We start from the raw sequence: 23,688 nt of genomic DNA, 5'->3' as shown, positions 1-23,688 counted from the left end.
AACCATGCCGTTGGGAACTCGGCCAGTTTTACCCAGAGAATCGCTGAGGGGGCCCTCTGTCAATGGCCCCACAGCCGCACCGCACAATCTGCGCACGGCCAATTCTCCGGGGACCAGAGAATCGCGGGAGTGGGCCGGGCACGATTCCTGCGTAAACATCAAATCTCCACTCCCACGTTAAAAACGATTTTGGTGTGGGGCTGTGGACCCGCCCCTGGTATGGCTGCCAGCATCCTCTTCATGAATCTCCATCAACTCCACAAACATCGCCTCGAAATATTCAGGCGGCCTCGGACCCTCTTTCCAATATTCCTTTTTGCACCTTTTGACAATCTCACCCAAACGACTCTCAAATGGGACAAATTTGTCCCCCAGGAAATGGATAAAAGAAGCAAAAACCAAGGGCTCTAGCGGGAGCTAACTTGCACGCGAACTCCTTCTACAAGTCGCCACTGGAAGTTTATCCTTTATTTCACATGTTATCGTAATGTTGCTACCAATGGTGACTACTGGAAAAGCATTTTCACAGTTCACTTGGACTTGATTCTTCATGAATGCAGCAGTAAAATAAATGATTTTGTCATCATTACGTTCACTAAGTGATTAAAAATAAAGAGAGTTTACACCATCACTACTCCCATGCCTTGTTGCTATCATAGACTGAATGACTGGAGTTATGCTGATATTGTCCTCCATGCCGAATTTTGCAATGCTGCTTTGAACATATTCCTGGATTACAATTTCTGATGCTTTTACATCATTACTAAAAATAAAAAATTAACTACAATTTAAAAGAAAAAATAAAATTAGATCTTGAGTGAAATGAAATGCTGCATAAATGTTCGATTTGATTTGGCTGTTCAAATATTTTTGACTTCTTTGTGATGAGGTGGGAAAGCAGTTTTATCACTGAAACGGATTCTCATCAGCATCCTGATTTCCACTCGCCATGTTTGACATAGTGACCAGAGTACAAGTAGTCTGTGATCTGAAGAAATCAAACAAGGTTTTATGCTTATTTGTATTTTCTTAAATGATAGTCTTTTCTTCTCTCTTCCTTTCCCAATCGTATCCTGTCCCCTGCTAAAGTCAGACGACTGGCTGAGCCTGATGGTATTTCATCCAAAAAGCTAGGCTTTTTTCTGTGCCAGTGAATTGCAGGGGCAATTGGATATCTGTGCATGCACAGTTTTAAATAGGCAGTTACATAATGATGGAAGCCCATCTGAATTGTTTTCTCTACTGAGCTCTGGAAGACTAAGATCTATTGTAGATCTCCCATACGATCTTTGCTGTAATTGACAAAATACAATCCTAGTCAGACATTGAGCCTGCTTACTTCCTAGCCTGTGTTGCCTGACGAAAGGGTACCAGGGTAGTTGGGCTTATTTCTTTTTGTAGCTGTTTCCCAAGTTGTAAGGAAACTTTTGATAGTTATCTACTCTGTTTTAAGATGGTCAGTAGTTTGAAAGACCATTAAACCAGAGGGTAGATTCAGTGAGGCTGCATTTCTGGAGCACAGCCTTGGTGGAAGTGTTGTTCTGATTTTGACTCATACTCTTGAAGTCTTGTTGCCAGAGCACAGCCTCACTAAATTTGTCAAATGTATTGTACCAGCTGTCTACCAGACCGTCTGATTTGTTTTTTCGCTATGTTTGGCTGTTTATGTTAGCAATAGGGGCATCATGGAAGCTAGAGATGTTGCTGGGCATTAACATTTACATTCGCCTGGTTCGGGGGGGGGGGGGGGGATTGGAGCACAGAGTCTCGCTTTACGCAGACGACCTGCTCCTGTATGTATCGGACCCAGCAGAGGGGATGGAAGAAATCATGAGGATTCTGGGGGAATTTGACCGGTTTTCGGGGTATAAACTAAATATGGGGAAAAGTGAGATGTTTGCGGTCCAGGCGAGGGGACAGGAGAGGTGACTGGGGGAACTGCCGTTTAGAGTGGTAGGGGGAAGCTTTAGATATCTTGGCACCAAGTGGTGTGGGAATGGGAACGGCTGCACAAGTTAAATCTAGTCCGACTAGTAGACCAAATGAAGGACGATTTCCGGAGGTGGGACGCGCTCCCGCTGTCACTCACCGGTAGGGTCAGACAGTGAAGATAACGGTCCTCCCGAGATTCCTGTTTGTGTTTCAGTGTCTCCCCATCTTTATCCCACGGTCCTTTTTTAAACGGGTCAACAAAGTGATCACTGGCTTTGTATGGGCGGGCAAGACAGCGCGAGTAAGGAGGGGGGTGCTTGAGAGGAACCGGGGAGAAGGCGGGCTGGCGCTACCAAACTTCAGTAACTACTATTGGGCGGCGAATGTAGCCATGATCAGGAAGTGGGGGGAGGGTCGGCATGGGAGCATATGGAGGCGGCTTCATGTAAGGCCACCAGCTTAGGGGTGTTGATAACGGTGCCTCTGCCGTTCCCGCCGGCACGGTATTCCACCAGCCCCGTGGTGGTGGCGGCCCTGAGAGTCTGGGGGCAATAGAGGAGGCATGTGGGAGCAGAGCGAGCATCGGTTTGGTCTCCAATTTGTAATAATCACCGGTTTGCCCCAGGAAGGATGGACGGGCATTCCGGAGATGGTAGAGAGTAGGGATTGAGAGGATGAGGGATATGTTTATAGAGGGGAGCTTTCCTAGACTGAGGGAGCTGGAGGAGAAATTTGGATTGGCATGGGGAAATTAATTTCAGGTACCTGCAGGTGCAGGGCTTCCTACGCAGGCAGGTTTCAACCTTCCTGCTCCTACCACCAAGGGGGATACAGGACAGGGTAGTTTCCAGAGGGTGGGTGGGAGAAGGGAGGGTCTCTGACATTTACAAGGAACTTATGGGGTCAGAGAAGACGCAGGCTGGGGAGCTGAAGCGCAAGTGAGAAGAGGAGTTGGGAGGAGAGAATCTATGGGCAGATGCGTTGAATAGAGGCATTGCGTCCACAGCATGTGCCAGGCTCAGCTTGATACAATTCAAGGTCGTTCACCGGGCTCACATGACAGTGGTCCAGATGAGCAGGTTCTTTGGTGTAGAAGATAGGTGTGCGGGACGGCCATGTCCACATGTTCGGGACATCTCCAAAGCTTTGGGGATTCTGGCAGGGGTTTGCAGATGCCATGTCCACGGTGTTAAAAACAAGGGTGGCACCGACTCCAGAGGTGGCGATTTTTGGGGTGTCGGAAGATCCGGGAATCCAGGACGAGAAAGAGGCAGACGTTCTGGCCATTGATTCCCTGGTCGCCCGGAGACGGATATTATTAGCTTGAGACTCAAAGCCCCCAAAGTCGGAGACTTGGCTATCTGACATGGCTAGCTTTCTCTGTTTGGAGAAAATCAAGTTCGCCTTGAGAGGGTTAATGTTAGGGTTCGTCTGGAGATGGCAACTGTTCGTCGACTTCTTTGCGGGAAATTAATCGTCAGCAGAAGTGGGTGGGGGGATCAGTTTAGCTTAGAGTAGGGGGTTTATAGATTCATGTATATTGTTTATTTTGTTGTCGTTGTAAAACCAAAAGAAACTGAAGAAACTAAAAATAATTTACAATCGCTTAAATCATTTGACCCACTTAGACAGATGGTCTAAGTCGCTGGTTGCAACTGAATCCAAGTGATGAATGAATGAATTTTGTTTATATTGCCCTTCAACGCAGAAAGAAAATATCAACAAAGTGGGTATAATCTTTTTCTAAGTGATAATGTAGGTAGAAGTATTGTCTAAGATACTCTGAAGACTGAATTCTACAATCACATTTTTCTCTCTGTTGGCACTACCTCAAAAAATATGTCCAGGGCCATTTAGCAGTTGATTAGATGGCTAACGTGATTCAGACGGAGTAGACCTGCCTCCTCATCCTTTCCCTGAGAGAGGAAGGCCACGGCAAACCACCACTGACTAAACTACCAAGAGAAAGACTCCGGATGAAGCATCAGTAGACAGTGGACCAAGGGCCTGGCAGAGATGGAGCATCGCGGAGTGCCTGGAAATTGCTGGGTTGGGCACGTTAATGATATGCCAATGCCATTTACAGTGCAATTTACATGCCCATGCCGGTGTGCGACATGAAACGCTTTCATGCCACTGTCGAGGCACCAGCTGACACACAATCACATTTCCCCATTCCGGCGGCACTGGACGGAGAAACCCATCCATGAGCTCTAATTTGAAACACAGCTAATCTGAGAGTAGGGCTGTAATCTAAACAATTCAGTTAAGCTTATGTGTCCATTTTTCTAAATGTATTTGAGTGGAGATCTTGCCAATTATCTACTGTTTTTCCACCTTCTGTCTTAGAATGTGAAAAATTATTGACTTTTCACTCTTGATTACTCTCCATGGAACCTTGCTGGAAAGTGCATGTATGAGACTTAGCTGTGTTACACCCCATGGTGGACACTCCATCTGTGTTGAATGTCACATGACAAAATATGCACGGGCTGCTTATGACCATGATACAAAACTGCAGCACCAATTCTTAACTTTCAGCTGATTTAATGCGAAAGAAGAACATGTTCCTGGGGCAGAAGGCGACCTTGATGGAAATCATTAATGTAACTGATGACCGTAGGAGCCTAAAATAACCACCTCCAAGTTAAATTATTAGTTGTAATATGCAAAATGTTATCATTAACCTAAAATAACCTGGCTATTGAGGTTATCTAGCTGTATAAAAGATTATAATTTCTAATTTTTTGTAATTTTAAAAGAAAAGATGAATTCCATATTTTGCGTTTTAGTCCAGCAAACCAATATTCATTCCTGTGACTTGCATTCAAATGATGTTACCTGAGATAAATATTCATTACAATAAAATGGACAGTTAGGTTTTATGTAACATTTTGTTCCTTGCAGATGTGAATATTTACAGCGGCGTATACCGAATTGTTTTTTAGTAGTTAAATTATATACGTTATAAGTTATAAATTATAAGTTATTTTTTAAAGTAAGTTCAGAAACTGCTTTATTATCTTCCATTTTCTTACTGTACAAAATATTTTGAAGATCTGATAACATGGGGAAAATATACTGTGAACTTCAACAATTTGCTTAGTTTTCCAGTGCCGCGCACATTTTATTAACTGAAAATAAAATTTCATTTGCTCCGATGAGCAAATGGTGAGTTGTTACTTTGTGAAAGCAAAGGTGTTGGGTAAAATCCCATTTATATTTTATACATTCATTTTAATTCCAGCTTTGCATGGGCTTTTTTTGGTGAATGTGCGACTTTCTGTGAACATGTAACATGTTTTGAATATTCTATTCCTAGGTGTGGACTCTTCCTCTTCCTCTTCCTCATCCACTAACACTTCACTTCCGAACAACTATGATGCTTTGGAAGGTGGAAGCTGCCAAGGTAACTACTTATTTTGATTTGCAACGGGTGGTATATGTATGAACTTCCGAGAACTTTGCTATTTTTCAGACCTAATCTTCATCTAAAGCATTCATTGCTTGTGGTTAGCTGTCACCTGTTTATCATTTTTTTAAAAATGCTTTTCAACTTTTTAAATAAAAAAAACTTAACTCAAACTATTGATATTAGTGCTGGACGTTTGCCAATGTTGAACCCTCAGAGGAGGTTCATGTATGATTAAATGCGGAGGTCAACTCCAATCTCAGGAGCGACCACTAATAAAGCGTATGACAGTTTTCCATTTTCCACCGCAGCCATGAGGTCGCCTTGAATTGGTTGCCAATTCAGAACAAGTATGTGGCAGTTCTGTACCCTTAGAGCCCAATTGAACAATGGAGGCTTTGAGACTGCCAGAACTCATTTCGTGGAAGCATTTTTGTTGTCTCATGTTGAGTGTTAAATTGGATACTTAACTTGCAATTTTTAAAAAACATTATTGAGAAAATGTTTTCAGTATAACACTATAAAACTATACTACACAACAAATACAATTCCAGACTCAATCACCGCCCCCACACACCAAAAGTAAACAACCAAGACAAATCAAAACAAAACCAGTAACCCCCCCAAATATCTGAAGGTGACTAGTTCCCTGAAATAGGAAATGAAAGGCTGCCATCTCGAGGAGCACCCTTCTGCCAACCCCTTATGATCTAATAATATTTATAAGTGTCACAAGTAGGCTTACATTAACACTGCAATGAAGCTTGTGTGAAAATCCTGTAGTCGCCACACTAGAGGAATCGAACCCGGGTCCGTGGCGCTGTGAAGTAATAGTGCTAACCACTGTGCCACGGTGCCGCCCATATTCTTGACGTTTTCGAAGTTCAAAAACCGCATCAAATCACTCAACCAAGACAAAACCGGAGCCTTCGACCCAAACAGAACTTGCCTTCAGGCTATTATCTAGGCAAAGGCAAGAACATCCACCATCTTCAGCTCTGGCGAGTCCGAGACCCCAAAAATGGCCACCAACGGGCAAGGCTCCAACTAAATCCCAAGAACCCCTGACATGGTGCTGAATAAGGAAACCCCAAAACTCCCAAGTTTAGGCAAGACCAGAACATAAGCCTATGATTTGCCAGACCCCATGACCAACATTCGCACCTATCCTGTACTTCCAGAAAAGCCCCACTCACCTGTGCCATGGTCAGATGTGCTCCAAGCACCATTTTGAACTGCCTAGAGCTGAGCCCAACACATGAAGAGATGGAGTTGCCTGTGTAGAGCCCCCCGCCACCCGACCCAGCTCTCTCTCCCACTTAATTTTTACTCATCCAATGGAGCTTGCTCCGTTAATATCTTTATTAGTGTCACAAGTAGGCTTACATTCACACTGCAATTAAGTTACTGTGAAAATCCCCAAGTTGCCACTCGGCCTGTTCGGGTACACTGAGGGAGAATTCAGAATGTCCAATTCTCCTAACAAGCACGCCTTTCGAGACTTGTACGTTGTCCCTGTGTCTGCGTGGGTTTCCTACGGGTGCTCCAGTTTCCTCCTCCTAGTCCCGAAAGACTTGCTGTTAGGTAATTTGGACATTCTGAATTCACCCTCTGTGTGCTGGAACAGGTGCCAGAATGTGACAACTAGGGGCTTTTCACAGTAACTTCATTGCAATGTTAATGTAAGTCTACGTGTGACAATAAAGATTATTTATTTTTCTTTCTTATTTATTGTGGGAGGAAACCCACACAGACACTGGGAGAGCGTACAGACTCCACACAGACAGTGACCCAAGCGGGAATCGAAACTGGGACCCTGGCACTGAAACAACAGTGCCAACTACTGTGCTACCGTGCTGCCATACATACCCCCCCGTTTGGATCTATCGAAATCTTAGTTGCCAAAAAAGACAGTCGCTTATTGATCAACATCGCAGTCCCCCTGACCCTACTGTCAAATCCCAAATTAAATACTTGCCTCACCCAGCCGTTCCATGACTTTGTCTGATCTTTAATCCGCAAGTGCGTCTCCTGCACCAGCACCACATCAGCCTTCAAACGCATAAGGTACGCAGGCACCCTAGATCTTTTTATAGGACCATTCAACCCCCTCACATTCCAAGTGACCAGCTGAATACTCCTCAGTCCCCTCCCGTTCCCCAGACCCAGAGTCAGCCATTTCCACCCTGTGAGGAGTCCAGCAACTACTAATAGAGAGGCGACACCAGGCCCACCCAAGGTGGCCACCCAATCCCCCATCAAAACAGAACAAAGGCAAGTTTATAGCCACCGTCCGAACACTAAACCCCCCCTCCCCAATCAATGCCACACCCAAATAGTCCAGTAAACAACGACACCCCCCCCCCCCCCCCCCCCCCCCCCCCCCCCCCCCCCGAACGCGAGGCCCGTGCTTAAAAACCTCTTCACAGCATGAGCTGCTGATACCCCCATTCCTCCGTTCCCATTGACTATATATCTTGCAGGACGGCCCTCACACAGAGTAATAAACATAATAAAAAAACAACATAACGCCATTGAGCACCCTGTCCTAATCCAACTTTAATTGTTCTGGAAAAAAAACAAAGAAATAAGAACCACACGCATCCCACAAAACCCACAATAAAAATCCAAGTACAAAACTCCCAATAAACACGCCATCAAATCCCAAAAATCACAACCCTCATCCCAGTCTGACATCTCCCAACCAATATATTTCACAGTTCATAGTTATCTCCATCCCAGTTCATGCTTCTGCACAAATGCCTATCCCTCCTCTGGAGTCTCGAAGTAATAATATTTCGATTTATAAGTCACTCTGAGTCGCGCCGGGTAAACCACGCCAAATTGAACATTGTTCCAATACAACACTACCTTGGCTTTGTTGAATTCTGCACGCCTCTTAGCCAGCTCCGCTCCAACATCCTAGTAGATCCTCACAACGTAGTCCTCCCACCTGCAATCTCGATCGATTGTCCACCGCAGAACTCTTTCCCTTTCTTGATGACTGTGAAAGCGCACAATGATTGCACGCAGTGACTCACCAGCACAGTGCTTGTGCACCAACGGCGTGTGGGCCCGATCCAGCTCTGGAGGGGATGCCCCACCATCTTCCAAAACAACTGTGGCATATACATTATTGGGTTTGTACCCACCAATCCTCCGCCAACCAGATACCCCTCAAGTTCTGCCTTCTGGAGCAATTTTCCAAATAATCACCTTGGCCCTTGATGACTTGTCACCAGCCACCTGCACCATCTCCACTTCCAGGGAGGTGATCTGGTCACTTTGCCATAAAAGGCCCACCTCCTTTAGCTCTATGCCCAATGCCTTTACTAGCTCATCCATTTTTGCTAAGGCCGCTCGAATAGTGAACATCGTACCCTCAGTTGCTCTCTCGTGGTGCTCGGAGACCTCCCAACATAGTTTCTTACGTTCCCCCGCCAGGGTGCCTGTAAGTACCTCAGCGGTTAGTGGAGTGGCCACCAGCACTGTAAGAGACTTTGCCATTTTCTTACAGACAAAGATCTTGAAGCCTCCAAGTCCAATGAAGATTCTTTATTTTTCTACTGACTAGTTTTGTATTTATTTGTCATTCCTTTGACGTGGTATATATATTATTTTTTTGTTAAGTAAATTTAGGGGATCCAATTCATTTTTTCCAATTAAGGGGCAATTTAGCATGGCCAATCCACTTACCCTGCACATCTTTGGGTTGTGGGGGTGAGACCCATTCAAACACGGGGAGAATGTGCAAACTCCACACGCACAGAGACCCGGGGCCAAGATTGAATCCAGGTCCTCAGTGCCGTGATGCAGCAGTGCTAACCACTGCACCAACTTGCTGCCCCCATAAAAACTCCACTGGTTAGAGCGACAGCTAGCGCAAAGGAAGATGCTTATGGTTGGTGGAAACCAATCATTTTTATTCTCATACATCGCTGGATGCATTCCTCGGGGTGGTGGCCCAGGCAAACGCCTTTAGCTGCTTCATTAATGACCCTCCCTTTTCATGACATCAGAAGTTGAAATGCCCGTTGATGATTGCAGAGAGTTCAGCATCATTAGCAACTCCACAGATAATGAAGCAATCTGTATCGATATGCAGCGTGTCCTGCACGGCATTCCAGCTTGGGCTAATAAGTAGCAAGTAACTGTTGTGTCATACAAGTGCAGGCCATTTTCCAAGCCAGTTTCCTTAGACATTCAATGGCAGTATCGTTGCTGAATTCCTGACTATCCTGAAGTTTATGGCCAGCTGTATACATACTGTGGCCTATTGCTATGAAAGACAATGAGAGCTTGGGGATACTGTTGCAAATCTACTGACTTTCACTCCCTCCACCGTCGATACACAGTGACGGCCATCTACAAATACACTGCCGCAAATTGCCAAGCCTCCTTCGACACCATCTTTCAAACCTATAACCTCTACCAAGAAGAACAAGGGTAGCTGAAGCATGAGCATACCACCATCTGCAAATTCCCCTCCCAAGTCACAAACCATCTGACATAGAACTATATCGCCATTCCTTCACTGTCGCTGGGGCAAAGTCCACAAACTGCCTCCCTAACAACACTGTGGACATGGACTACAGCATTTCAAAGAAGGTGATTAGGGATGGGGAATAAATGCTGCCCTTGCCAGCAATGGCCACATTCCAAAAGTGAATATAAAAAATATACTTCAGATTTAGAGTGCCTTTCATTGTTACCTGGTCATATATAGTACCCTGGTTATCTCAAAAGCCACTAAACCTAGATTATCTTGACATTATCTCATTGTTGTTTGTTGCACCATGCTGTGCACATATTGGCTGCCACATTTTGTTATATTACAACAGTGTCTACTCCATTACATTGAAGAGCATTAGGTTGTTTTGACATCATGAAAGACACTATGTGAAGACGCATTCTATTTTTTTTGAGTATTATCATAGTTGTATTTTCATGCTTCAATTTTTTCACAGATTCAATATCTTCAACTACCGCAGCCCCTGCTCTTTCTGACCCACGTTCATTGAAGAGTACTAAACCATTTGGTTACGCATATCCAACTCTCCAACCAGCCTACCAGAACGTAGCTTCTCCTTTGCAATCTGTGGGTCAACCCACTGGCCCAGGATATTCTCCAGGACCTCAGCAGTTTCCTCAGGTAGAACTTGTATTTATCTTAGTCTTCTGCTGCAGTTGTAAATTACCTCAATGCAATCTCTTAACTTACCTCACCTGCTTAAACCCCCCCCCCCCCCCCCCCCCCCCCCCCCCAAAGAGTATGCAATGGAGGTGGGGGAAAGTTGTGGAACCTTTGGCATTTTCTGTCAACGTGGGCAATGTTTTTCTGAGGACAGTCTTTGTTATATTTCACATTGTGAGCAGTTATTTATCCCCAATTGTTGCATATGCCTCTTACTCTCCAGCATTTGTAAGTTAATGGATCCACAAATACGTGTTATTGCTTCATGTAATCTCAATAAGTATATGGGGGAGAAAGGAATAGAAGGATCCTTTAACAGTGTGAAGCAAAGTCGGAAGAGACACAAATATTGACAAAGTCCATTTAGGCTGAATGACCCATCTCGCTGATGAAATTCTCAGATGCTTGAGGATGAGAAGCCTACCCACTTTAGAAAAAGGGTTTTGGCTATTGACGTGAATGAATTTCTCCGTTTCTGGTAGATAGTGGGGCCTGGGGTGGGGCAATCACTGGAACCGTCCAAAGTTAGGCAAGTGTAAAATATTTTATATTTATGTATTATGGGTATTTTCACTGCAAGTGAGGAAGTGGGAACATTGTAGTCCAAAAATATGCTTTTTAAATCTGCATGAACTCATTCTTCCGTTAAATAGCTGGGAACACGCAACGTTTAGTTGGTTTGTTTCTTTGTTGGAAATTTTGGTTTGAAGGTAGCCCAGTTTGTGGAGATGTGTCAGATTTTCATTGTGCTAAGTTCTCCCCTCCTGGGGGGAAAAAAAGGAACTTGGTATTGTGCACATGTTTTTGTCACACCTAGACTGGAAATGCATCTTCTCATTGTGCTGGATTTGAACGGTGTAAATTAATTTGCTTGTTAGTAAAACCTTTGAATATCAAGGTCAAATTTTAAGTGATCTGTTTGACTCTGGCTTGCTGCCCTTCATCAGAAGAACAAATATAACATGGCAAATTTTTATATCAAAATGAAATCTATAGTCATTATTTGAAACTATTTGCATAAGTAAAATATTCTGTGTCAATTTTTAGTGCCCTGAATTTATTTGAAAAATTTCTTGGAAAATCAAAATTGCTTGCAGATAACATTAAGGTAGATTTTAGTTCATTTGCTGTGCAGTTTTGAATTGTAACCGTAGCATCCCCGTCAAACTGTCAATCTTAAAGTCTTCGGGTGGTTTGATATTCCAACGGGGTTTGGAGGTTCAATATTTCACTAACAGTAAAATTAATTATTCTTAAGAGCTTGTGTTCAATTTCTTTTTCACTGTCTTTCAGTTAATGTAGGAAAATGGATGCTGAAGGTAAAACGTCAAACCAGGTAAAAGTGCATTTTCTTTAATTGCAGCCTTTTTCCAGTGTTAATCAGCTGTCGCCGACCATGGAGGGGCTATCCTTACGAAATAACAGGAAGGCCGAAGCCCTGAGGCAAGTCAGTCTGCTTCAAGAACGGAATATTCTTCCACCTGTTCCAATCCTGAGCCCTCAATCCAATTTAAGTCCAGAACTGAAAAAGCTTAACTGCAGCCCAGAGTAAGTCAACAAGAACCTTATTTACTATTGCAGTGCAGCACCTTTGTTATTGTTCAGTTTTGATTCACACAGCCCTGGGTATGCTCTGTCCTATCTAAAGGACAGTCCCAGCATAGGTGACAGCACAGTAATGTACAATTGGGAGGGAGTTGCCCTGGGAGTCCCCAACATCGACTCTGGACCCCAGGAAGCCTCATGACATTGAGTTAAACAAGGGCAAGGTAACCTTCTGATTACCTCCTACCGCCACCACCTCAGTTGACGAATAACTCCTCCATGTTCAACATCACTTGGAGGAAGCACTGAGGGTGGCAAGGGTGCAGAATGTACTTTGAGTGGGGGACTTAAACATCCATCACCAAGAGTAGCTCAGTAGCAGCACTATTGACCAAGTTAGCTGAGTCACATAGCTGCTAGACTGGGTCTGCAGCAGGTGGTGAGTGAACCAACAGGAGGGGAAAAGCTACTTGACCTCATTCTCACCAATGTACCTGCTGCAAATGCATCTGTTCATGTAAGAGTGACCACTGCACAGTCTTTGTGAGGACGAAGCCTGTCTTCACATTGAGGAAACCCTCCATTGTGTTGTATGTCACGACCACCATGCTGAATGGGATAGACTTCAAAACTGGGCAGCCATGAGGCGCTGTGGGCCATCGGCAGCAGAATTTTATATAGCCACAATCTCTAACCTCATGGCCTGGCATAACCCCCCACTCTTATCATTACTACCAAGCCAGACGATCAACCCTGGTTCAACAAAGAGTGCAGAAGGTAATGCCAGGAAAAACCACAGGCATACCCAAAAATGAGTTGTCAATCTGGTGAAGCAGCAATTCAGGACTGCTTGTGTCGACAGATAGAGCCAAGTGAGCACAATCAACAGATCAAAGAACAAAGAACAAAAAAAAGTACAGCACAAGAACAGGCCCTTCGGCCCTCCAAGCCTGCGCCGACCATGCTGCCCGTCTAAACTAAAATTTTCCACACTTCCGGGGTCCGTATCCCTCTAGTCCATCCTATTCATGTATTTGTCAAGATGTCCCTTGAACGTCACTATCGTCCCTGCTTCCACCATTTCCTCCGGCAGCGAGTCCCAGGCACCCACTACCTTCTGTGTAAGAAAAAAAACTTGCCTCGCACATCTCCTCTAAACCTTGCCCCTCGCACCTTAAACCTATGCCCCCTAGTAATTGACCCCTCTACCCTGGGAAAAAGCCTCTGACTATCCACTGTCTATGCCCCTCATAATTTTGTAGACCTCTATCAGGTCGCCCCTCAACCTCCGTCGTTCCAGTGAGAACAAACCGAGTTTATTCAACCTCTCCTCACAGCTAATGTCCTTCATACCAGGCAATATCCTGGTAAATCTCTTCTGCACCTTCTCTAAAGCCTCCACATCCTCCTGGTAGTGCGGCGACCAAAATTGAACATTATACTCCAAGTGTGGCCCAACTAAGGTTCTATACAGCTGCAACGTGACTTGCCAATTTTTATACTCTATGCCCCGGCCAATGAAGGCAAGCATGCCGTATGCCTTCTTGACTACCTTCTCTACCTGTGTTGCCCCTTTCAGATCGAAGTCCTGCCACATGCACTTGTGAATGATGGTGAACAATTAAACAACTCACTGGAGGAGGAGGCTCCACAAATATCTCCATCCTCAAACATAGGGGAACCCAGCACATCTGTGCAGAACATTGCCTCAATCTTCATCTCGACTTGCAAAGTGGACAATCCATCTCTGCCTCCCCTGGTGGTCCACAGTATCACAGATACCAGTCTTCAGTCAATTCGATTTGCTCAATGTGATATCAAGAAACGGCTGACGACACGGGATGCTGCAACTGCTCTGGGCCCTGACAACATTTCAACTGTGTACAGGACCCATTTACAGACGGATCAAACCCCAGAATGGGGTAATGGACAGGCATGGCTAGGGAGCTGAGATCTTTAATGGAGCAGGTGGGAGCAGTGGACCCTTGCCGGTTCCTACACCCCGGTGAGAAGGAATTTTTGTTCTTTTCAGCAGTGCACGAAGTATGCACATGTATTGACTTCTTTGCAGTGGAGAAATCGGTGCTTCCGGAAATAATAAGGGAGGAATAATCCGCGATAGTCATCTCCGACTACGCTCCATGGATGCGAGGTTGGAGATGGGCCATGCCGAACCCCCCATGTGGAGGTTGGACACAGACCGTTTGGCCGACAAGGTCTTCTGCCAGGAAATATCACAGGCCATAGGCGAGTTCATCACTAACAACCAGAACAGGGAAGTCTCATCTTCCACATTCAGGGAAGCACTGAAGGCGTTGATTAGGGGAGAGATCATAGCCTACAAGACACGTAGGGACAAGGAAGAGAGGGTGACTAGGCAACAACTGATCGACTCCATTCTGGAGATAGAAAGAAAGTACTCCGAGGCCCTGACCGTAGAGCTTCTGGCGGAGAGGAAAACACTGCAAATGGAATTTAACCTGCTATCCACCAGGAAGGCAGTGCACCAACGCCGCCAGACATTGGGGGGATAACCGTCTACAAACACGGAGAGAAGGCTGGCCGCTTACTGGTTCACCAGCTGAGAAAGCAGGCAGCCACAAGGGAGATACTGCAGGTGAAGGATAGCAGAGGCGGACTGGTAGCCGAACCAAAAAAGGTCAACTAAGCATTTGAGGCTTCCTACAGGGAACTGTACACCTCCGAGCCCCCCGACAAGGATGCGGAGATTAAACGGTTCCTCGATGGACTGGACATGCCAGTTGTGGGGGATGATAGGTGAGGGAGCAGGAAGCACCAATAGGACTGGGAGAGATCATGGAGAGTATCAACTCCATGCAGGTGGGGATGGCGTCAGGACCTGACGGGTTCCTGGCAGACTTCCACAGAACATTCGCACCAGCCCTGACCCCACACCTACAGGAAATGTTTGTGGACTCGCTAACGAGTGGCACCCTGCATTCAACACTAACACAGGCCACAATATCGTTGATCCTCAAAAAAGACAAAAGCCTGACGGAATGTGGTTCACACAGACCCATTGTGCTGCTCAGTGTGGACATGAAGATATTCGCAAAAGTCCTGGCTAAGAGTCTGGAAAACTGCGTGCAAAAGGTGGTTGCAGAGGACCAGATGGGCTTTGTCAACGTTAGACAGCTAACTGCGAACATCAGGTGGTTGGTAAATGTAATAATGACCCCCATCCGAGGAGAGAACACCAGAGATGATTGCCTCCCTGGATGAAGAAAAGTCCTTCGACAGAATCAAATGGAAGTACCTCATTGGGGTACTGGAGCAGCTTGGGCTAGGGATGGGGTTCACCTCCTGTACAACGCCCAAGGCGAGTATTTGGACCAACACCACCAGCTCTGAATACTTCCAGCTGCACGAAGACACAAGGCAGCGATGCCCACTGTCCCGCTCTTGTTCGTCCAGGCAATCGAACCCCTGGCGATCGCCCTGCGGGGAAGGGCATCTGAAGAGGATGCAGAGAGCACAGAGTTTCACTCTGTGAATGATCTGCTCCTCTACATTTCGGATCCACAGAACAGCCTGAAAGTAATAATGAAGCTCCTGGAAGAATTCGGGGCCGTTTCCGGTTACAAACACAACTTGAGGCAAGAGCAAGGCATTCCCAGTGAACCTGAATGGGGGAGGGACATAGCTGGGAGGTGCACCATTCAAACAAACCCAAAGCAAATTCCACTACCTGGGGATCCAGACAGCCGATGACTGGACATGGATCCACAAGTGCAATCTGACCAGTCTGGCGGAGGAAGTTAAAAAGGACTGACAGAGATGGGATAAACTCCCGCTTTCCCTGGCAGGAAGGGTGCAGAGGGCCCTGGCAAAATACACATTCTGCCCAGTGGTGGTAGCCACTTTGAGGATATGGAATCCAATGAGGCAGCATTTTGATTTAACCGGGATATTCTCCATGGTCTCCATCTGCGACAACTACAAATTCCCGCCAGCCATGCTTAACGCCATCTTTTTTTTAAAAAAACATGGAGACCGGACCGGGTAAGCTAGCGGCCAGGTACTTTACATAGGGTACGTTTTGACCAGAAACTGAAATGGACCAGCCATATAAATACCGTGACTTTAGAAAATTATAATTTTACAGGATATGGTTTGGTTCGGCTAGCATTTAATGCTCATCCCTAGTTGCCCTTGAGAAGGTGGTGGTGTGCTGCCACTTTGAACTGCTGCAGTTCCTGAGATGTAGGTACACCTGCAGTGCTGTTAGGGAGGGAATGCCAGGATTTTGACCCAGCGACAGTGAATGAACGGCAATATTTCCAGTCAGGATGGCGAGTGGCTTGGAGGGGATCTTTCAGATGGTGGTCTTCCCAGGTATTTTCTGCCCTTGGCCTTCTAGATGGTAGTGGTTGTGGGTTCGGAAGGTGCTGCAGAAGGAACCTTGATGAGCTTCTGCATCTTTTCGATGGTACATACAGCTGCCACTATTCGTCGGTGGTGGAGGTATTTAATGTTTGTGGAGGGGTAGCAAACGAGCGGGCTATTTTGTCCTGGAGTATAATAACTGATCGGAGGCTAGACATCTTGAGGTGAGTAATTCATTTCCTCATTCCCCAAAGCATGTCCATCATCTACAAGGCACAAGTCAGGAGTGTGATGGAATAGTCTCTACTTGCCTGGATGAATGCAGCTCCAACAACACTCAAGAAGCTTGGCACCATCCAGGACAAAACAGCCCACTTGATGGATACACCATCCACAAACATTATCTCCCCCCACCAATGGCACGCAGTGGCAGCAATATGTATAATCTGTAGATGTATAATCTACATACCAAGGCTCCTTAACAACTTCCAAACCAACGACTGCTGCCGTCTAGAAGAACAAGGGCAGCAGACACATGTGAACGCCACTAACTGCAAGTACCCCTCCAAGCCAATAAGCATCCTGACTTCAAAATATGTTGCCGTTCCTTCACAGTCACTAAGTGAATCCTCTAAGTCCTGTGGATGTATCTACACCACGTAGACTGCAGCAGTTCAAGAAGCCAGCTCACCACCACCTGTTCAAGGACAATTAGGGATGAGCAATAAATGCTGGTCCAGCCGGTAAAAACAGAAAATGCATGTTTATAGCTGGAAGTTTTTTTAAGTGTGGCCTCCGATTCTACCCATCCTTTGCAAAGCTTAGAATAATAAAAGTGTATAAAATATGTTATAATTTGTGGTATTCCAAAGGTAAAATAGTTTTGAGTTTATAATCATTCCATGACTGAACTGACAATGCAGAACTATCAAAACCATTGATGACAACCAATATTTTTGCAGTATTCCACATTTTGAATAGGCATGTGGAATACGGGCAGCACTGGTGCAGTGGGTTAGCCCTGCTGCCTCACAGCGCCAAGGTCCCAGGTTCGATCCGGGCTCTGGGTCACTGTCTGTGTGGAATTTGCGCGTTCTCCCCATGTTTGCGTGGGGTTCGACCCCACAACCCAAACATGTGCAGGCTAGGTTGATTGGCACCGCTGGATTGCCCCTTAATTGGAAAAAATTAATTGGGTACTCTAAATTTATTTTTAAAAAAGAAGTTTACTGGGACTCGGGTCAAACGATTCCCACAAATGAATACCTTCCTAAGATTCTGCAAAGATCTTTGGGCAAAATGCAAGATCACCTAGTTTTAAAAGCTCTCGGTCAAAGCTATAAATTTTAAAATGTTATTTCCTTTTGAAAGGTAAACATCTTTATTCATTCAGCCTCCATGTTCAAACAGGATGCTGCTGCAATCATGTGAAAGATCACATATTTGCCATGCATGTGCACACACATCCACAGTGTTTTAGCTTATGGGATATATTAATAATTCTTTCTGTCCCATAATTGGTAACCATATCTCGTGTTTATTTATTGATTTGGATGGGACACATCATATCAATCTCATGACTACTTCTGAGTCTGTTTGTTTCTTGGTAGGAGTTTGACCATCAGTTCTGGAACCTAGGTTTGAACAAAATCCAGACTCGTGGGTTAAGGTATTTTTTTAAATATTTGCCGACTTTTTAAAGACCCTTCAAGAAATAAGACTGGACAGCCTCTACAGCTATGTAAGGCATTACAACGCAAAATTTCACTTAATTAGCAATCATATTCAAGAAGGGCAAAGGAAGGTCACTATGGTAAATGAAAAATGTTGCACTCGTCCATTCAGATGTGTGCAGTTGAGATTGCAATAGAAGAATCTTTCTTGTACCTAATTTTACTAAAGCTGGCACTAGAAACTTAGTGAAAATTGTTCCATTCTCCTGCGCTAACATTCCTCCCCTTGAGCGTATATGATGGTGAAATTTGAAGCTTTCACTGATGCTGAATCTTTGTTTAGGCAATGAGAAATGGACAACGTGAAAATTGTCAGATAGATGTACTTACCCATATCCACTTCCACCCTCAATTACTGACACACAAAGTAACCCCAGTTGCTCCAGGAGAAGCAATACTTAAAAAAAAAAATTTAGAGTACCCAATTAAGGGGCAATTTAGCGTGGCCAATTCACCTACCCTGCACATCTTTTGGGTTGTGGGGGGCAAAACCCACGCAGACACGGGGAGAAACTCCACACAAACAGTGACCCAGGGCCGGGATCGAACCTGGGATCTCAGCACTGTGAGGCAGCAATGCTAACCACTGCGCCACCGTGCTGCCCTAGCATATGTAATACTGAACACACAAATCAGCACTAGAAGCCACATATTGAGTAGAAAAAACAAAAAATATTTTGCCTTCGGATTTATTCTATATTGGGGTGGTGCCTGATTTAATTAATTTGATGCTTTTACTTTTATCACAGCCTATTCCGATGCACTCTGATGAATATTCCTCAGACTCAGGCTTTGCTGAACAAAGCAAAACTTCCTCTTGGATTATTAATTCATCCATTCAGAGACTTGACGGTAATCAACTTTTTTTACTCGGTGTGTATAATGGTGCTCTTTCATCCCATACTATCTTTCATGGTGTAACTGTATGATGGTGTGATATTCAAAACCTTCAGTACAGAATTGCTGCTACTAATCACGTGTTCGACTTTTACCTTGCCTCTTATTGTGGTCGGTGTTGACAACGGGCCATAATGACCTTTGCTCCATAACATGCAGGGATGTTAGAAAGTAGAGGAATGAAAATTCTGAAAAGTGGCTATAAGGACAATATCAGTCCTGCCTAAATACTTGCATGAAAAGCAATTTTGCGTAAGCCTACAATGCTGCTCAGGCTTTTACCTTCATTATATAGTAAGAAGTCTTGCAACACCAGTTTAAAGTCCAACAGGTTTGTTTGGAATCAATAGCTTTTGGAGCGCAGCTCCTTCATCAAGGCTCACCACCCCAGTCCAATGCCGGCATCTCCACATCATGGCTACCATCTTCATTATATAATCATGGGGATCAGTGAGCTACTGCTGCCAGGTTAGTCAAAAGGCCCACTGGTTAAGATGACCTCTTTCCTTCATGACCTTACCACTGGAGTTAAAATTGGCAAGAAACCCCCTTTCTGTTACAGATGAATAATACTTTCTGAATTTCTATAGCCATTATAATTGCTGGAAGCATTGCTTCCAGGTAGCTCATTGTGAATGCAATAACTTAATGCTCCCATTTCATTATATAATTGCACCTTTTGTGTATTGTACTTTTATCACTAGTTTTATATTTTTCCTGCATTTAGATTATTTGTTCTCGACATGACTGAAATTCAAATTTGACTTTTAATATTTTTAAAAGTTTTCCCTTGGATTTTCCCTGACCTTTTCAATCCTCCACTCCGCATTAGAGGAGGTGGAGTTTTGCAGTCCCTCTTAGTGTAAGTGTGACCCTTTAACTGCTTGTGTTGCTTTTCTTTGTCTTGTGATAGAGTGCAGTTCTGCCTCCTGTAACACTAAGTTAAATTTTCCTTACTTGGAGAGCCAGAATATAACGCAGAAGAAAATCCCTAAGCAAACAGCCCCTGGGGCTGGTTTAGCTCACTGGCTAAGTCGCTGGCTTTTAAAGCAGACCAAGTAGGCCAGCAGCACGGTTCGATTCCCTTACAAGCCTCCCCGGACAGGCGCCGGAATGTGGCGAATAGGGGCTTTTCACAGTAACTTCATTGAAGCTTACTCGTGACAATAAGCGATTTTCATTTTTCTTTTCATTTCATTTCATTTCATTATTATTATTATTAATAAACGGGCAAGTAGCCATTGTGCAAGTTTTTTTTTAAATGCTTTTCACGATAAAGATTTAATAAATAATCTGGAATATGCTGCCTCCTCATCACCCAGATTTGCAAGTTCTCTGAAGAATTTTAACCACTGCTTCTAAATATTCAGGTGAAAAGTAAGGAAAACAGTCAAACTACATGTTTGAAGTACATTCGGTATAAGCATTATAATTTTGTATTGATTTACTTCTGCCAAATGGATTAATTAGGGCTTCACCATAAATTGATTAATCAGCATTAAAATTGTTGGTAAAACCACTGCTATCCACTGGGAGGAATTTTGTGCCTAATGGGTTCCACAGACAAGTGAGCAACCAAACCTGCTTGCGCATGAATTTCTTCTCATAGAATCCCTCTGGAGGTACTGTGAACAATATTTTATTAGCCTTACTTAGTGTGTGGAATTGCCTTTTACTGCTATTTCAGTTGTTACAAAAAGGTGCTTTTTGACAACAGCTAGAATTGCTTAATACTAATAATTGGTTTTATTGATAATTTAGCATTTGCCTGTGATTACGTCCAGCACCATTGTCCGATGCCGAACCTGCAGAACATACATTAATCCATTTGTAACCTTCCTCGATCAAAGGAGGTGGAAATGTAATCTCTGTTATCGAGTCAATGATGGTAAGTTAGCAAATATTGCTTAGCCTGGTTTTGTGTTGTTCAGGATTATTTTAACATAATTTAACAGATGCAAGTTGTTCACATTCAATTTTACATTTAAGATTTTAGGACTGTTAAAATTCTCGAGGGATTCATGCCAAAACGATCAAACGCCCACCAAAAGGGTAAGCCGTTGGTGTTTACTGTGATAAAAGGAGTCCATTTGTCTCCCTAGTTCCAGTTTGCTCTGTGATCCTTTCCCTTTAGTGATAGTATACAAGTTTTTCCATGAAAAGCAGAAGCAATTCACATTTTTGACAAAATGTTGCCAGATAGGCACATCCATTTCAGGAGCAGGAGTAGGCCGCTCAGTCCTTCAAGCCCTATGTTAATGGCAGATCTAATTATAATCTCAACTTCACATCCCCATCTGCACCCAAAAACCTTTCACCCTCTTGCTTATTGAAAATCTATCTAGATCTGTCTTAAAAATATTCAAAGACCCTGGTTTCACTGCCTTCAGATGAAGACAGTTCCAAAGAATCATGATCCTCTGAGAAAAAAGATTTCTCCTTGCCCTTAAATGGGCAACCCCTTGGCTTAACCAGAGAAGGTGCTGCTAAGGGGATTTGAGCAGCTGGGAGCTGAACTAAAAAGCAGGTGCTAATGGGTAGTAGTCTTTAGATGACTAAACAAGCAGCATGCTAATTAACATAGGGAGAAGCAGGTAAGTGAAGTAAATGCATGAAAGAGTGGTGTGGAAAAGGGGGATTTCTTCTCTTAGACACTGGCACCAGCAGTGCTATAGGAAGGAGTTGTACCCAGGATTGGCTTCATCTGAATCAGAATAGGACCTGAGTCCTAGGATATTAATTGGTATAAATATGGAATACTATTAATATTACTTCAAAGTGAACCAGAAAAACAGGATTGGGGAATATCTCTTTACTTAATGAAATATACTAAAACTGATATTCGGAGCAGTATCCCTGTTAAAATTGATGTGTTGTGTGTTGCCAGTTTTTCTTCTGTGTGTAGTCTCATTTTTTTGGTCCCCATGCCTGCGTGTAATTTTTCATGGTCTTTATTTGCCAAGAATTGTGTAGTACCTTCCAAGCTGCTGCGTGGCCGAGCACCTGCACACCTTGACGGGAACATTGATTAGGTGTAGTAATAAATATTTACAATATGCCAGTTTGGGTAGTAGAATCACAATGTTAAAAATATTCAGAGAGAGGCCAAATTAAGTCTCCAGATTACTCTAAACCAAGGTTCACTTTCATTTTGACTGTTGTGCTTTTCCTAGCTTAGTTTGTTGGGAACTGCATTCTATATGACTGCCACGTTCTACTTGTCTGAAATGAGTCTGTGTAACTGTTGGGTTTAACGTTAACACACACTGCCTGAGAATATGGCAGAGGCTGATTCAGTCGTGACTTTTAAAAAAGAGAATCCCTATCTCAAGAGCAAACTTGCAGGACTGTGGGGCAAAGGTGAGGAGTGGGACCAGATGAATTGCTCTTGCACTGAGCCAGCTTGGACATAATGAACCGCGTGGCCTCCTTCTGTGTTGTAACTATCCTATGATTTAATGGGAGAGTTAGGGTATTAAACGTGTGAGCTTTAATGAAGAAAGCAGCCTTTTCTCATCCTTTTATTTTGTTTCTAGGACCTATCCTTCCATGGGTTGAATAACTCATTCAGGCCATTTCCCTGCACAGGGGAGTTTAGGTGCTCTAGACCTTCGAATGGTGTCTACTGCCCTTTGTGTTTTGGCTTGGCGTTATTATATTTCAAGTCTCCCAGTATATGTGCAGAGTAAAGTCTTGTTTGCTAAAGAGGTCACTAGAATTTTGGGAGCTTCTTTGTGTATTACAATATGTGCATTGTAATTTTGAAAATTAAACAAAATATTTCGTTTTGCTTTAAATTTCAGTACCTGAAGAATTTATGTATAATCCTTTGACCCGCTCCTATGGTGAACCGCAAAAACGGCCAGAGGTTCAAACTGCAACTGTGGAGTTCATTGCTTCTTCAGATTATATGGTAAAATGCTGCATTTTTAAGAACCACATTTTTTGGGAGTATTTTTATTCAAGTTTTTCACAAAGTAAAATAAACCCAGCACTGAACCCCATTCCTCTCCCCTGTCCCCTGAATCAACCTCGCCCCTCCTCCCCCAAACAGCTGATGGTAACTAGCTCCCCAAAATACAGAATAAACAAACCCTATCTCTTGTGGAACCTCTCATTTGCCCCTCTTAGGCAAACTTCACCTTCTCCAAATGCAGGAATTCTATTAGATGCCACAGCCACGCCAAGCTGATCTTCACCCCAACAGAACTCGCCTGCGAGTGATCAACGAGGCGAAGGCTAAAACATCTGCCCCTTTTCCCGCCTGTAACTCTGGCAGTTCTGACACCCCGAATATGCCCCCAGGAGACCAGGCTCAAGTCCACATGCAAGACCGCTGACATGATATGGAAGAATGGCCTCCACAATTTCTCCAACTTCGGGCAAGACCACTTTTCTCAGTTCGGCTTGTCAGCCTGAAAATGCCCCAAATCCCCTACACAGTCCCATTATATGCCCTACAGTCGAACTGTGGTCCGAAATATACAATAACAGATCATCAGTATACAGGGACACCCTAAGCTCCACTCCAGCCCCCGACTATTCCCTTCCATTTATCCGAGCACCTCAATGCTATAGTGCTCTATCGCCAGTGCAAAAGAAGGGGGGGGGGGGGGCACATGGGCATC

The 23,688-nt window shown here is 44.2% G+C and overlaps 1 protein-coding gene across 5 annotated transcripts in view; it reads left to right on the top strand.

Moving 5' to 3' along the window:
* Positions 1-23,688, top strand: part of LOC119963247 (protein transport protein Sec24B-like) — a 135,255-nt gene that overhangs the window by 46,177 nt on the left and 65,390 nt on the right. For 2 of the 5 annotated variants that reach the window (XM_038792059.1, XM_038792055.1), the window contains 7 exons: positions 5,255-5,341; positions 10,312-10,496; positions 11,902-12,086; positions 18,913-19,036; positions 20,822-20,948; positions 21,050-21,112; positions 22,864-22,973. In XM_038792059.1, the coding sequence (XP_038647987.1) occupies positions 5,255-5,341; positions 10,312-10,496; positions 11,902-12,086; positions 18,913-19,036; positions 20,822-20,948; positions 21,050-21,112; positions 22,864-22,973 (881 nt within the window). The remainder of the gene's footprint in view (positions 1-5,254; positions 5,342-10,311; positions 10,497-11,901; positions 12,087-18,912; positions 19,037-20,821; positions 20,949-21,049; positions 21,113-22,863; positions 22,974-23,688) is intronic. The other 3 variants (XM_038792056.1, XM_038792058.1, XM_038792057.1) reach the window with 3 other exon arrangements.

The sequence above is a fragment of the Scyliorhinus canicula genome, chromosome 3 (genome assembly GCF_902713615.1).
Source record: "Scyliorhinus canicula chromosome 3, sScyCan1.1, whole genome shotgun sequence".
Classification (NCBI taxonomy): domain Eukaryota; kingdom Metazoa; phylum Chordata; class Chondrichthyes; order Carcharhiniformes; family Scyliorhinidae; genus Scyliorhinus; species Scyliorhinus canicula.
Note: the sequence above shows the minus strand (reverse complement) of the source record. Positions and strands in the feature narration are given on the sequence as shown.